Here is a 15,736-nt window from a genome sequence, read left to right as displayed (position 1 = left end):
CCTCACAAGGCCATCACGACCAGGAAACAGCTCTTCGATCTTCCCCAGCTTCCAGCTCTGCCTTGGGGCGTTGTCTTCTCCGATGAGCGCAACATCGCCAACCTTCAGCGAAGAAGGCTGTGGGGTGTCACAGCGACGGGCCGACTTCAGATCCAACAGATATTCCTTCTGCCAGCGGTTCCAGAAGTTGGTCACGAGTCGTTGTCTGTAGCGCCACCTCTTGGTCATCTCCTCCTTGTTGGCTGTTGGACGGTTGATCTCAGCTGGAAATGACTTAGGAGGCAAGCAAGTCAGTCTCTGACCCACCAAGAAGTGGGCAGGGGTCAGTGGTTCTGGCTCATCCACATCATTGGACACATACGTGAGCGGCCTTGAGTTTATTACGGCTTCAGCTTCGGTCAGCATGGTGCACATCTCTTCAAAGTTGAGTTTAGCTTTGCCAAGCACCTTTCTGAGAATGATTTTGACTGATCTAACAAGCCGCTCCCAAAATCCGCCCCACCAGGCTGCTCTTTCAGCGATGAACCGCCAGGTGATGCCCTTCTCTGAGAAGAACTCTCGTAGTTGTGGATCTTTAATTCGTTGCCAGAGCTCCTTTAGATCTTGATCTGCCCTCTTGAACGTCTTGGCATTATCTGAATAGATCACCTTGCATAATCCTCTTCTGGAGATGAATCGTTTCAGAGCTAGTAAGAAGTGTTCCGTGGACATGTCTGAGACTAACTCTAAGTGGATCGCTCTGGTCACAGCACACGTGAAAAGTGCTATGTACGCCTTTGTCATTGAGCTCTGTATCTTCACATAGAGTGGCCCGGCAAAGTCCACACCGGTAACTTCGAATGGTGGTGATTCTGTTATCCTGTCCCTTGGCAACGGTGCAGTAGTCTGTTGCCCAGGCCTTGCTTTGAATTTCCTGCAAAGTACACATCCGGACACCACCTTCCTCACTATCTGCCTTGCCTTAAGAATCCAATATTTCTCTCTTGTCTGCACTAAAGTGTCTTGTACACCTGCATGGCATATTTGCTCATGTTGATTCTGCACCACCATCTCTGTGTATTTGTGTTTGCTGGGCAAAATCCAGGGGTGTTTTTCTCTGTAAGAGAGATCTGAATGCTGTAGCCGTCCTCCAACACTAAGCAATGCGTCTTCATCCAGAAATGGTTTGAGCTCCCGTATCCTGGAGTCAGTGTTGGGGCATTTCCCTGCTATCAGCAGATCCATTTCGGAGCAGAAACTTTCTCTTTGAGTCACCTTCGTCCAATATTTTTCTGCTTCATTCAGCTCTTCCGCTGTCAGTTCACCGCTCACCTTAGATCTTGAGCGTGCGTTGGTGATGAATCTCTTGATCCAGGCTGTCACTCGGAACACTCTTTTTAGTTTGCTGTACTTCTCTAGACATAAGACAGGACTTAGGAAGTCTGGCTCTTGCTGAACAGCCTGTACTGTAATCTGGTATTTGGATCGGAGTTCAGATCCGACCTCCTCTTCCTGAACATCTTCCTGAGTACTCTGTGAGTGATCAGCTGTCATTAGAACATAAGGTCCTTTCCACCACAATGTGCTCTGCTTCAGGTCCTGTACAGTTAGGCCTCTGGTGGGAAGGTCGACTGGGTTAAGTTTCCCCTTGCAGTGAGACCAGGACTGTGGGTCGGTTAGGGTCTGGATTTCTGTGACTCTATTCGCTACGAACTGTTTCCACCTATGAGCAGAGCCGCAGATCCAGTGCAGAACTATCATTGAATCTGTCCACAGTCTGAGTTGTGTCTTGTCTAGCTGCAGCGCTTTCATGAGTGTGTCCCCCAACCTGGCTGCTATCACGGCACCCATCAGCTCCAGGCGTGGCAGAGTCATTCTTTTAAGCGGGGCCACTCTTGACTTGGATGCAACCAGGCTTATGGTCACTTCTCCTTCCCTTGTTTTTCCTTCGATGTAAGCGACTGCACTGTAAGCTCTTTCGCTCGAATCACAGAATACATGCAGCTTTAGCTCTTGGTTGTTCCGCTGTGGCATATGCGTTTTGTACCATCGTGGGATTGACACCTCATGCAGTTGAGGGAGCTCTGAACACCACTGTTGCCACTTCTTTGTCATGTCGGGTGGCAGCTCCTCGTCCCACTGGAGCCCTCTCTCCCACATCTCTTGGAACATGATCTTGATCCTAATCGTGAAGGGTGTCAAGAATCCCAATGGGTCAAAGATTCGAGCAGAAGACTGCAGAACACTTCGTTTTGTGTTTTCTCTATCCTTCAGGATATCCAGCAGCCCTCTGAGGTCGAACACGAAGTCATCAGTGGCCGGTCTCCACACCAAGCCCAGCACCTTGAGAATGGACCCGTGTGGTTCTGGCTGAGCAACGCAATCCATCGAGCTCTCCTGCCATTTCTCTTTGAGCTCAGCCGAGCTCGTCATCCATTTGCATAGCTCCATGCCTGCTTCAGACATTATGTTCTTGGCCGTTTTTGTCACTGTATAGGCCTCTGTCACCTCACTTGAACTTGAAATAAAGTCATCGACATACAGTGAGGAGCTGATGATTCCTACCACCTTTGGGTGTTCTGATTCGTACTGTCTTAGATGCTTCCTAATGGTGGCTGCGAGTAGGAATGGGCTTGACGAAGCTCCAAACACCACCCTAGTCATTCTGAGCATGCGCAGCTTCATGTCCTTGTCCAGTGTTGGTGGACCTGTGAACCACAGGAATCTCACGGCGTCCCGATCTCTTTCTGTGAGTGAAATCTGCAGAAATGCTTTCTTGATGTCTGCCATATAAGCAACTTCATGCAGTCTAAACTTGATCAAAACACTCATCAGATCTGGATTCAGATTGGGGCCGGTTAAGAGACAGTCGTTCTGTGAGGGACTTCCATCTTCGTGAGATGAAGCATCGAATACGACTCGCAGTTTTGTTGTCGCCTTGTCTTCCCTCAGTACAGCATGATGGGGTAAGTAGTATGTCTGAGTGTCTTGCGGTGATGCACGCTCCTTTGGCACATCCTCAGCCATTCCTTGCTTTAGGTAGTCTTCCACGACTTCGTTGTATCTGCTGTACAGAGTGACATCTTTGCTCAGTTTCCTTTTCAAACTCTCCAGTCTCTTTTTGGCTATGCGGTAGTTGTCTTTAAGTGGTGGATGATCTTGTCACCATGGCAACTCCACTTGGTAACGCCCGTCCTTGAGAATGGAGGTTTCTTCAAACCGCTGCAATGCTTCCGCATCCTCTGGGCTCTCAGGCTTCTCACTTGTGATGCCCAGGGACTCGAGCTCCCAGAACGCATGCAGTTGTTTGTCCATCTGTGCATCGTTGCTGAGCAGTATGTTCATGCATGTTGACTCCGTCATGCTGGACACTGCCATTGGGCCTTGCACTGCCCATCCAAATGTGCTCTCTAGTGCCACTAGGCTCTTGGTCAGTCTTTCCACTCGGCCAGACACTATCTGCCAGTAATAATCAGAGCCAATTAGCACAGAAAGTTCTGGTTTGTAATCTCCATCACAGTCAGCTAATTGGAGACCTCTTCTTTTCATCTCTTTCTGTATGTGTTCACCTGGAACCCTCATCAGTGCTGTGCACACTTGTGGGGTCACAACAGCTTCTATTTCAATTCTCTGCTGCTTATCCCACACATTCTCCAAGCTGAGCTTCACTATGTTGCGACTCACCGTTGTTGGAGCAGAGGAGCCAAATGTGTGAAGAGTAAGCGTTCCTTGTCTGGTAACAGGTAGCTGTAGCTCCTTCACTACATTCTCATGCACAAAACTCCCCTGACTGCCTCCATCTAGCAGGCAGCGGACCATCTTCCTGCTTGTGGGCCCTACGGCCCATGCCTTGGTGGTCTGTAACAGCACTGTGTTCTCTGCTTTAGGAATTACTGAGCTTACAAGTGTGTCTGTGTTGGTTGACACATCAGGTGGGGGTGCCAGATTTTTCTCACACACGGCTGGATGATGCCTGCCACCACATGTGGCACATGACACACCCTTCGTCTTGCAAAACTTAGCAATGTGTTTGGATCCCAGACACACAAAGCACCTGCCTAGCCTTTTCAGTTTTTCTTTGCGTGCTGGCACATCGTGGTCTGGACATTTCTCGGATTTGTGTTCAGCACTATCACAAAACAAGCAATTGTTGACTTTCTGTTCAGTAATGTGTAGCGCAGCTGCAGATGTCATATTTGGTTTCTTTATTTTCATGTCACTAGCTGAATGTGATTTGCTGCTGAATTTATTAGTGAACTGGCTTTCTCTCTGATTAAATGATTTCATCATCTGTACAGTTCTCTCTCGGGTCTGAACCTCTGTCTGGAGGAATTTAAGCACATTGTCCACTTTCCACTCATCATTGTCACCTCTTTGACGGCTGTATTCAAGAGCCATGTCATCTGGCATCATCTGGAGCAATATTGGGCATAACATTCCACCATAGGTGTCTGATACCACTCCTAATGATTGTAGGCTTCTGGTTTGAACTTCACATTCATCATACAGCTGTCTTAAGGCAGTGACATCAGATGATCTCTTTACAGGAGTGAGATTCAGTAGCTTTGACATATGTGCATTTACAATGAGATCTTTCCTTCCAAATCTTTTTTGAAGTAATTCGATTGCAGCATCATAATTACTGTCTGTCAGTGTGAGCCCTGCTACTGACTTTGCAGCTGTTCCAGTAAGATACGTTTTCAGGTAGGTAAACTTCTCTTTCTTGCAGAGTGCACTGTTGTTATGAATAGCAGTCTCATACTGGCTCCAAAATTCCTGCCATAAGCTTACATCTCCGTTGAAGTTGTCAATTTGTAATTTTGGCAGTCTCACTGTCTGTCTATTTGCAGTACTAGCATCACTTTGCCGAGTAGGCGGGGGGGTTACTCACAGTCTCGCTGATCACTCGGTGAGCACGCGTCTTTACCTCAATGAGGCGGTCTCTGTAATCTTCTGCGAGTTCAATCTCCGCCTCCACATCTTCCAGTGAAGTGTGTTCCTCCACTATGTTGTCAAGCTCGCGCAAAGTGTCCTCCTTTGTCGACAATACAGCTAACATCTCCCGCACACGGTTGAGATCCCTCTGTTGGTCTTCCTTTCGCAGTTCAACATCAATCTGGTTGATCACTCGCGTAGTGGAGCTACGAATCGTCCGACGTTTCCTTCTCGCCCTTTCTCCTTGCTCCGCTACAAGTGGTCTCTCTTCAGCCGGGTCGTCAGCCATCTCGTTCTAATTCCCGGGTTTCGGCACCAAAATGTTCTGAACTAATGTTGATGGCTACTAAAATAACGAAGGGAGACGTCCGTTCATTTCAGATGTTTACTTAAATAAAGAACTTAACATATTTACAGCGAGTGGTTGGCTTGAATTGTCAGCATCCTTAACAACATAAAACAATGGCCGCTGTACGACCTACAACACTGCGTATGTGACGTAACACGCACAATGTCCCATGGGTAATGAAGTCCATTTCAAGTCCATTTCCTAAGTATATCCCAACTTAAATGACCTAAAGTCCCTTTTTAATCTAATCCCATATCTGAAACATGAACTGTTATTCTTAACACTTACTTATAAATTGACTAATTTATTAAATGTTGCTTTGACAAATAAATTCACAACAGTGGGACTTGGTTGGCAAGTAAGCCACATAGCGATCAGAATAACATCACAAAGAAGCGTATGCGAGAGTCCAGCATCAGTCCAAGCATGATATAGCAAGCTTGCTAACATCGCTAACGAGATGTCTTGCTAGAGGCTAAACCTATCGAAATCTGTTGAAAATAGTTTTCCTCAGTTATAATAACAAACTAGCGAGTCACTTTCCGAACACAGTGAAACATAAAGCAAGTACAACACAGCACAAAGCAAGAACAGCAAATAAGCTACTTACTAATCCAGCAGAAAGGTGGCAAGCTCTGAATCAAACTTGTATCCAAATGTTTCTTTCAGATCTCGCCAACGTGTATAAACTGTTCCGAGAGCAACTCTAGTCCGGTCTCTTACTTTGTCGACCTCTCTCTTTCTCTTCCTTGCTTCATCAGTCAACGTCTTCTTTTTCTTCGGTGCCTCTGCCATGATGATGTACTGACAATGCTGCGCTTGCTTCTCCTTATACCTGGGTGCGTGGAGGGGGTCTATTTGTTATTGCGGTAGGTGTGCCAGAAAGCAAGTCGAAGTACTTCCGCTCATCTCCCGGCCCGGTCTAGCAAAGTTACATAGCGCAGTTATCTCACCTCAGACCCCTGATGGGCATGAAAGAGAGGCAAATCGTCATATTAAAAGTCATTCTAGCCGCTCAATTTTTTTCAAGCTGTTATTTTAAGGTACAAATGCTACATTGGATCGCTTTAACAAAAAACGGAAACTTATACTTTCCCTGTTAACCCGAAGGTTTAGGGTAGAGGTAGTGACGGGCCATGATTGGGGCACAAGCTAAAATTTTGCCTAGGTCGGCACATTGGTCAGGGCCGGTCCTGACTAGGAGAACACCTTTTCAAGGTGTGTCATAATTGTATACATACATCATTATTACCCTTAGCCTCCTTGCAGCCCTTTCGGTCGGGGCCCCCTGTACGTTCCCTCTGTAGCGGGCGGGCCTTTTCCAGCACTGTCTGGCAGTTCCGTCGCCCGGCCGCTCATTCACTGTTACGTGGAGTGGGTGCTGCTAAGCGGCCCGCTCTCCGCTTGGTTAAACAGGACGTTACGGAGGGGCTATGTCCTGCAGTTCTACCGCCAGCCCCCGCCTGTCAGTGGCGTAATTCAGACCTCTCACTCCATCCCCGCCGAGAGGGCGGCTTTGGAGTTGGAAATCCAAAAGGGAGCTATATTGGGAGTTCCCCACATGGAGGAGCGGTCGGGGTTTTCTCCCTATACTTCCTGGTGCCCAAGAAGTTTGGGGGCACGAGAACAATATTTGACCTGCGCGTACTGAATGGCTACATCGCGCGGAGACCTTTCCGCATGTTGACGGTCAGACAGCTCTTGGAATGCATCCTGCCGGGTGATTGGATGACATCCATAGACTTGACGGACCCATATGTCCACGTTCCCATTCAACCCCGTCACAGGAAATATCTGCGGTTTGCGGTGGGAGGTCAGAGCTATCAGTACTGTCAGCTCCCCTTCGGTTACTCGCTGGCTCCACAGATGTTCTCCAAGTGTGTGGAGACGGCGCTGGCACCTCTCAGAGAGAGAGGGGTGAGAATCCTGACCTACATCAACGACTTGTTGATTCTCGCCGCGTCCACACGGGAGGCGGAAGCCTAGACTGCACTGGTCATCCAGCACATCACACAGCTGGGCTTCGCCCTCAATTCCAGGAAGAGTGCACTGCAACCGACTCTGCAGATGTCTTACCTGGGATTAATTCTAGACTCCCACGCTATGTCTGCACGACACACAGCGGTGTGTGGAGGCAATATTACAGCTGACCCAACGCATAGGGTCCATGGCCTCAGTGACAGCTGGATGTGTCATGTCGCTTCTCGGGATGATCTTGACACCTTATCGTTTAAAACGGTGCTCCTTTTGGCCCTCACGTCAGCCAAGAGGGCGGGGGATTTATGTGCCTTGTCTGTGCACCACTCCTGTATGTCTATTAGTGATGACGGGGTCGGTGGTGTTGCGGCTGAATCCGTCTTTTCGGCCGAAGGATATCACTTCTTCATTCAGGTCTAGGGTGATTCACCTTAGGGCGTTCTGTCCGCCTTCTCATGCGGACGGAGAGGAGGAGCGCCTTCACACCTTGGGTCCCGTACGCGCCCTCTGTTGCTGTGTCGGACGCACGGCGGTTTCAGACGGTCCGACCGATTGTTTGTCTGCCACGGTGGTCAGGTTCAGGGAGCTCCTGTGTCTTCACAGCAGCTCGCAGTTGTTGTTGCTGAGTGTCAAGGGAGACGAGCAACGCAGTTACTGGGGTTTTATAGGGGAGGATACTACCCCCTGATTGGGCGGAGAGTATGGCTGCACAATTAATCAAATTTTAATCACGATCACGATTTTGGCTTCCCACGATCAAAATTGCGTGATCGAGCGATATTTTAAATGTGTCATTCTGTTCATAGAACGCTTAGCATCGAAGTTTTTTTCCAAAGCCAATCTAGTGCTTCTAGGAGTGATGGAGAAAACAAGCCTCGTCCACACTACTGCATTTTCGTTTTAAAACGTTTTTATTTCGCTACGTTTACACCTCGCGTCCACACTACTCCGGCGTTTTCTAGCCCCTAAAACGGAGGCTTTTGGAAACGCTGCTGACCCCATTTCAGTTTTAAACCCCGGGACTGTTGATTAGTGTGGACAGGTAGAAACGCAGCCTTATGGAAACGCTGACGTAGGCACCATGAGCGCTTTCTGATTGGGTCTTATCAATCACGAGTATCCTTCTCTGATTCATCACGCTCCTACCACGTGACCCTTTCTTACCCGGAAAGATTCAAATCAGCTGGTATCGGGTCCGATCAGCCTTGACTACCAGTGGTAAACATGGATCACAAAGTAAAAGCGCTGTTTACCTTGTTGTCTTTGGTAGCAGTTGTTGTGCAGGTAAATTCTGCATTTTAGAATGCTGCAACTGCAACCGGCACGCGCATGCCCAGTATACGTGAATGGTCACGTGATATTCGTTTTTAGGTGTGTGAGATTACTTCTGATACGGAGCTAAAACGCTTGTGTGGACGGAGATCGTTTTCATTTTAAAACTCCGGATTAAAACGAAAACGCAGTAGTGTGGACGAGATATAGACCTATTTTATTTTGATGCACAAATTTGTACATTAGCAGGAATCTAGCACCTGGATGTGAAAGCAGTAATAAGGAGCCTATGTGTCAATAAAAAATGTTTTGGTTAAAATGTAACAAATAATCGTGATAATTAATCGTGATCTCAATATTAAGAGAGTACAGTCAATCTTTCTCAGGAAAACGAGCTAACTACATAGCACAGAGTGAGCTACGGCGATTTTTTCACTTCATGCTATCTGCACAAACCACATATCATGAAGCCTGAGATTCCATGGATTCCATTGGTATAAGTCTCATCACTATGAACAAAACTCACTGAACTAGCAGCCAAGAAAGAGCAAGAAAACTGCTTCACTTTACAGAACAGTAGCTATAAATAGTCTTTGCTGTTTGTGATCAAAGTTGTGTTCAAGGTCATACAAACGCTGCTGAAGGTCATACAAACGCTGCTGAAGGTCATACAAACGCTGCTGAAGGTTAACCCGATGTCTCTGTGTCACTTTGAAATGATCACTGATAATCCATGGGGCGGGACATTTGACAAATCTCTCAGCGGTTGACCAATCACAACAGAGTCGCCAGCTAACCAATCAGAGCAGAGTGCGCTTTTGCAGAGGTGGGGGCATGAGCTCTTCAGAGCGTTTCAGACGAGTGAAAAGTGATACTTTATGCACAGGCCGTGTGAGGAAAATAAAGTGCTTTTTCAACATTGAAGCATGAAAACATGTCATAGTGGAGCAACAAAATACACATATGGACCTGAAAAGTAGCATAATAGGGGACCTTTAAAACTTGTAAAGTTAGTCTGAAGTTTTTCTGCTGATTCAGTTTTCATGTGTCAGCAGTCTCTGCTGTCTGGACAACAGTCTCACACAGACACACACACACACACACACACAGACACACACACACACACACACACACACACACACACACACACACACACACACACACACACACACACACACACACACACACAGTTGAAGTGCTTTTAGATGTTAAGACCTCCCATCAATTGCAACGTATCCCTTAGAAAGGAAGTTACATTGAGGTTTACTCCCACAGATAGTGTAGGACAGACAGAAGCGGGTGAGAGAGGTACACAGAGGGACTCACCTGTCAGACAGATCACTGTCAGGGGCCCTGTCCTCCAGCGGGGCCGCAGACACACACCTTTCAAATCGTGCTGTTCAGATTTAACTGTGTGCTCCCAATTAGTGTTTTAAATTGTCCAGAATGCGTAGTTTACATCTTAAATGAAAGGCCAATATAAATCCTAGTTATTATTAAAATAAAAATACAATTTGATTTTTAGATAAAAAAGTGTCGCCCATTGGAAACATAGAGTAAAAATAATGTTATGTTCTCGTTTCTTTTACTGTCAAATTAGACACATAGACACATATTAGAACATAATTAAACAATTTACCTTAAAATCAATCAAAACTAACAAACAAATATAATATTTGCATACACCTTGTTTCCGTAGAAATTAAGGTACATTCTTGCTGAATAGTAAACGGTTTTAGACTGTAAATTTAAATTTGCACCCCAGATAAATCTATAATTTTAAAAGAATAATAATTTTAAGGTATTTACATTTTTGTACGTTTATGGTATTTTGTCCGTTGTAATACTTCTTAACAGTAAAGTATTGTGTTTTCTACATATTAAAACAGTACAATTTAAGGTTAGGTACTTTTTCTTGGATTACGGTGATTCACTGCATCTACTACAGGGATTGACTGTATCTACGGTGATTTACTTTAGGGGAGTTTACGGTCTTTAACTGTTGCTATTTGACGTTTTTTGACAGTAATTCTACTGGGATCTTTTACAGTGTACATTTTTAAAATGTAAAATTTAAAAATATTGAGTTCAACTTAATATTATTGCTTTCAACTAACCTAATACAGTTACGTGAAATGTGTAGACATATTACACTTAATGAACGTCAATCTTTTTCAGTTCACTGTTCTATACATATCTGATAAGCATCTCTTCCAAGTTATTTATAATAGAGTGCCGCAGGAACCAGTCCTAAAACCAGAAGTGAGTTAGCATTTTACAACTTCCGGTTCCCTCGTCTCAGAGTCAATGCGATTTCTCCGTAGGATTTTGGAAAATAGCTTGAAATAAGGTCTGTGGTTTACACATTTAAGAGACTGATCACGTTTTGTTCTACGACATTAAATACATGCAGCTTATTTCCGGGCCGGCCTACAAAATACGTCATCCCTGTGGCGCTCTATACTGACTTCTGTAAAATTCTGTGAACTGAGTTAAGAGGAATAGTTTTTGGCTCAGATGGAAAATGTATTTCCTCATTCCTGCTGAGGGATCCACGATCAGACAGATAAAGAGTCCTGCACATCTAAAGCTCTGTGAGAGTAATGCTCACCAGCTACTGAAAACGATGATGTTTGATTGTGATTGTCAGTGATAATTAACCTGTTTATTTAGGAGGTTAGAGTAGGAAAATATGGCATATATGTTATGATTTATAAGGAAGTCAACAAGCAGATAATGCACTGTTCTGTAGTGATTGTTGACTAATTGAGCGACAAGCCTACTGGGAGGGGCTATGTGTATATAAGGGGCTGTCTTGGCACTGAATTAGGAGTCTGATTTTGTTGCAGAGAAGGCAACTGCTCAAGGTTAAGGAGGCAATTTTAAACAGCTCTGATTTATTATTCATTTTCAACATTGTTTTCAAACCAGTATATGTTTTTTTTTTTACTTTGTAAATAAATCATTTGAGCTCAACTTTTCGATTATGCCAATGTTTGTGGAGGGATAATAGAGAACCCCGTAACAGGCAGTTCAGAGAGTTTTTATTTGTAAGTGTACATTGAAACTTAATCCATGGTAAGCAGAAAGAACAACCAAGACCAACCATTATATTTCATCATGCTTTCATTCAATAGAATCAAATCAGTAGAATACAGAAATGAATCATTTGTCGCCAAATTGCATACTTATCTGAGGTAATCAAAAATATGACTATAAATAACAATACAAAATAAAAAGTGCGCTTTATTTTATATCAAAAACAAGTAAAAAGAACACAATGGTTCCTTGCAGAAACAGTGGAGTTACACATACTGTAGCTTATATATGTTTACAGTGAAGAACGTTTTGGTAAGTCAGTTCCAATTACAATGCATCAGTAGTTCACAGTGGTGACGGTTATGTGGGTGTTGTACCAATCAAACATATACAAATAGTTCCACAAACATTAAATTAAAAATCTGAAATGTAAAAATATGAGTGTAAATGTGTCTCATTCCAGCAAATGGTCCATGTTACAAAAATAATAATATTTGGCAACAAGAAGTACTGCAGACCTGACAGGGCATAGGACCATATCTGTAGTAGATGCAGCTTTCACAGGTGTAGTTTGAGATGCAGCATCACATCACAGGAGGTTCTGATAGTGGATAAGATGTTGCCACGTTTACAGGTTGGTCCCCGCTCCTGGGATGGATTTGGTGTCCAGGTAGCTGATGAGATTCTTCACCCAGCGGGCTGAAGGACGGACACACAGCAGACTTTGTCCTGCCACTGTCTTTAACCTGCACACACACACACACACACACACACAGACACTCAGTGTCAATGCTAAACACAGTGAGCTGCTCACACCCTTCTCTGAGGTGGGGTACTGAGGTGCAAGGGCGGTTTTAGTGGGGGCCAACAGGGGCCAGTGCACCAGTAACACTTTGCCAAAAGAACATAAATTATCTATGATAATGCAATCTGTGATAGTGTTGCAACCAATACTGTGCTGTAACCTGGGCCTAAGATAACAGGAGTTTTATTCAGTAGTGAAATTAAATGAATTGAAACGAAGTTACTGAAACAAATTTAGTTACTAAACCAAATACTAACTAACAGAGTTGTGGACTCGAGTCACATGACTTGGACTCGAGTCATGAATTTGATGACTTGAGACTTGACTTGACAAAATCTAAAAGGACTTGCACTTTGACTTGGACTTTAACATCAGTGACTCGCATTTGGACTTGGACTCGCCCCTTTTGACTCGAAAAGACTTGCTACTTTCCCCAAACCCAAAGATTAAAAAGTATGTTGACATGGACTGCGCTATCTCTCTTTGCACCTGTGTGTGTCTGTGTGCGTAACGTGTGTAGCACGACCTCCAATCAAATTAGATCCACGTTGTTTTGAGCGAACATCATCCAACCAATCAAAGTACTGGACAACCAATGAGGCGGAACAGACTATAAGACGCCAAACAGGCAACAATGATACCACGGTAGTTTCGTTTGGATTTAAAAACTTTGAGGTGGTCAAAAAAAAAAGAACTGCAGTCTGTAAAACATGCGGGTCGAAGATAACAGACGGAATCACCCCCTGCTTCAGAATGGTTGGCTACAGGCATTCATAACATTGTCCTGAAAACAACCCTAAACATTCGTTGAACAGAGTTGTGCTTTTCTATGTCAGGGCCCTATGCTGCATTGCATTTACAAAAGATCAAATTGGCCAAAGGTCTGTCAGTCATTTGTGCACGATGGGGACGTAGTATGATGCCACCAAGGCTGAAAACTTGCTCCACTGGAGCACACACACACACACATTTTTTTGGGAGTGAGGATATCTTGTATAAAGTGGTGACATGTTTGAAAAGGTTAAGGTTACACTTACGTTTTGAAATTAATTAAAAAGACTGAAAATGTTGTTTAGTGGTAACACATTTGGAAAAGTTACATTCAACTGTTTTGTGATCCTCCAAATACCTGTTTGATGGTGAAGACATGTTTTTGAGTTCAAGGCTAGATTTAAGTTTTAAGGCGAAGAGTGTTTGCAAAAAAGAGGATCTTTTGAGACAGTTATAGTGCAATAAGCAATGGAAATACAATGTCAGCACTTTCTGTGGAAATTACATTTGCCTTTGTTTATTTCAAATGTGTTTGAACAATGTTCTTGGTTTGATAAATATATACAGATCTTAAAAGCATACATGATTTGTGTAAATGTTATTTCTCCGTTGTTAAAAGGACTTGAAAGGACTTGAAACTTAAACAGTAGGACTTGGGACATGACTTGAGACTTGTCGGTCTTGACTTGGGACTTGAAAGCAAAGACTTGAGACTAACTTGTGACTTGCAAAACAATGACTTGGTCCCACCTCTGGTAACTAATATTAAGAAATGAAATAAAATAATGTTTTGCTGCATAAATAATGTATTTATCAACCCAAACTGCATTTAGGTTAATGTTACAGTAAGTAACTAAACACAATTTGTAACTAAGTCATTGATGTAAAATGTCTGTTGTTAAAACAAAAATAATGGTGTTTTGTGTTTTTATGCTGTTCTGAGGTGGTGTGTTGTGGTTTAGTATTGTACTTACAGGATGGCAGGATTGGGGCAGCGCTGGCTGGTCTTGACGTAGCCGATCACGCGGCCTCTGGGAACCTCTTTCTCATTGAATTTAAAGCAGCATCTCCTTGGGCCAGTACCACGCATACCTACACACAAACACACGCAGTCAGATTCAGTTCCTTTTTTATGTTCTCTTTTATTTCCTTCCTAAAGCTCAAACTGATACTGCGTTTTGTTTAACAGGTTGTGACATTTCTCAGTTGTTCCATTGTCAAATGGGGAAGCTCTTGTGTTGCTCTGGTGTTCAACTTAATAAAATCAGCTCTGGTGTTTTGGTGCTGGGTCACAGTTTCTCAATCTTTGACATTGGATTTGTAATTATTTTACAAGGAATATGAACTAAAAAACCGTAGTAGTTTATAACTGTGCATACATTTACAAAGTAAAAGGAAAAAAAAGAAGCAAATACAGACCCATAAGACCTGTATTACAAAGTCTTTTAAAAATAAAATATAATGAAATGTTTAAAAAAGGTATACATATACCAAAAATATACCAAAACGTAAATAAAACAAATAAAATATGTGCAGATAATTGTCATTTAAAATAGGAGAGCTGCCAATTTAGTTATTTATAAAAAAACCTCCAAGCTAAACTCTATTTTGTAATAGAAATAGCTCACAAAATGTGCCCTATTTTAAGCATAATAAAATAAAATATACGTTAGCAATTAACAAAAACATCTTTAACTGATCAGACTGAATGATTTATATATATATATAAACATTTAAAATAAGAGTATTGCCCTCCCCTCGACTTCACTGGTTGAATGTGTCTCTCTTACCTTCAGTCAGAGTGAAGACAGCCAGCATCAGCACACACACACACAGAGCGAGACGAGGAGCAGCCATTCTGAAGAGTGTGTGTTTTCTGTGTATCAGTGTGTGAAAGTCTCAGTTGAGCCTGTTCTCTCTGGAGTGTGATCATTCTCCATCTACTCCAACATTTATAGTAGAGGAGCAGCCGGTTGGGGAAAGAACATAGCTTTATGGGAATTTACCTTCATGGTTTCAATATCTCTTATCAAGCCGAGGGTGAGGGGGGGGGGGGGATTTACTAGTACGCGTTTATATTTAGTCCATTGACCTTTGTTTAATTAATACCATTCTCTGACGAAATCTGTTTTCAAATGAGGAACTACATTCTTCTTCAAGCGTGGTTTCCCTGTATATCACACTGACCAAATCTCATGTGGCCAAAACTTCTGCCTCCCACCCACATGTCATCGGTAATAGATCCTCTAAAACCGGTCCATCAAACTGTGGTGTAGAGTAACCTTTACTCTAGTGCACTACTTTAGTATAAGTTTGATATACTAGTACTTAAGTTTAGTATTTAAATGTGTCATTACTTTGTACTTTTACTCCACTACATGTATTTAATCCCTTCAGTTTCTTTACAGATTTGGATTAATGATGGTAAATATAATCAGCCCTTAAATCAGACTGTAGTTCACCTGGAGTAAATCCAGCAGCTACCCTGCAGTATACAAAGCCATTCAAACTAGCTGCACCTTTACCAGCTCTGAGAACACTTTAATGATCAATAATTATAAAACAAATCAGAGATATTATTCTGAAATGGACCAATCAAACAATGACTA

General features: G+C 43.4%; 1 protein-coding gene across 1 annotated transcript; it reads right to left on the bottom strand.

Annotated features, from left to right (window-relative positions):
• Positions 1–11,740: 11,740 nt before the first annotated feature.
• On the bottom strand, positions 11,741–15,128 carry LOC134859619 (monocyte chemotactic protein 1B-like). The gene is made up of 3 exons (XM_063876209.1): positions 14,918–15,128; positions 14,102–14,219; positions 11,741–12,297 (listed from the first exon to the last, which is right to left on the bottom strand). Exons 1-3 carry the CDS (start codon positions 14,982–14,984, stop codon positions 12,180–12,182), a joined length of 303 nt encoding a protein of 100 aa, XP_063732279.1. The 5' UTR covers positions 14,985–15,128; the 3' UTR covers positions 11,741–12,179.
• Positions 15,129–15,736: the final 608 nt, after the last annotated feature.

This window comes from Eleginops maclovinus, chromosome 2 (assembly GCF_036324505.1).
Source record: "Eleginops maclovinus isolate JMC-PN-2008 ecotype Puerto Natales chromosome 2, JC_Emac_rtc_rv5, whole genome shotgun sequence".
Taxonomy (NCBI): Eukaryota; Metazoa; Chordata; class Actinopteri; order Perciformes; family Eleginopidae; genus Eleginops; species Eleginops maclovinus.
Note: the sequence above shows the minus strand (reverse complement) of the source record. Positions and strands in the feature narration are given on the sequence as shown.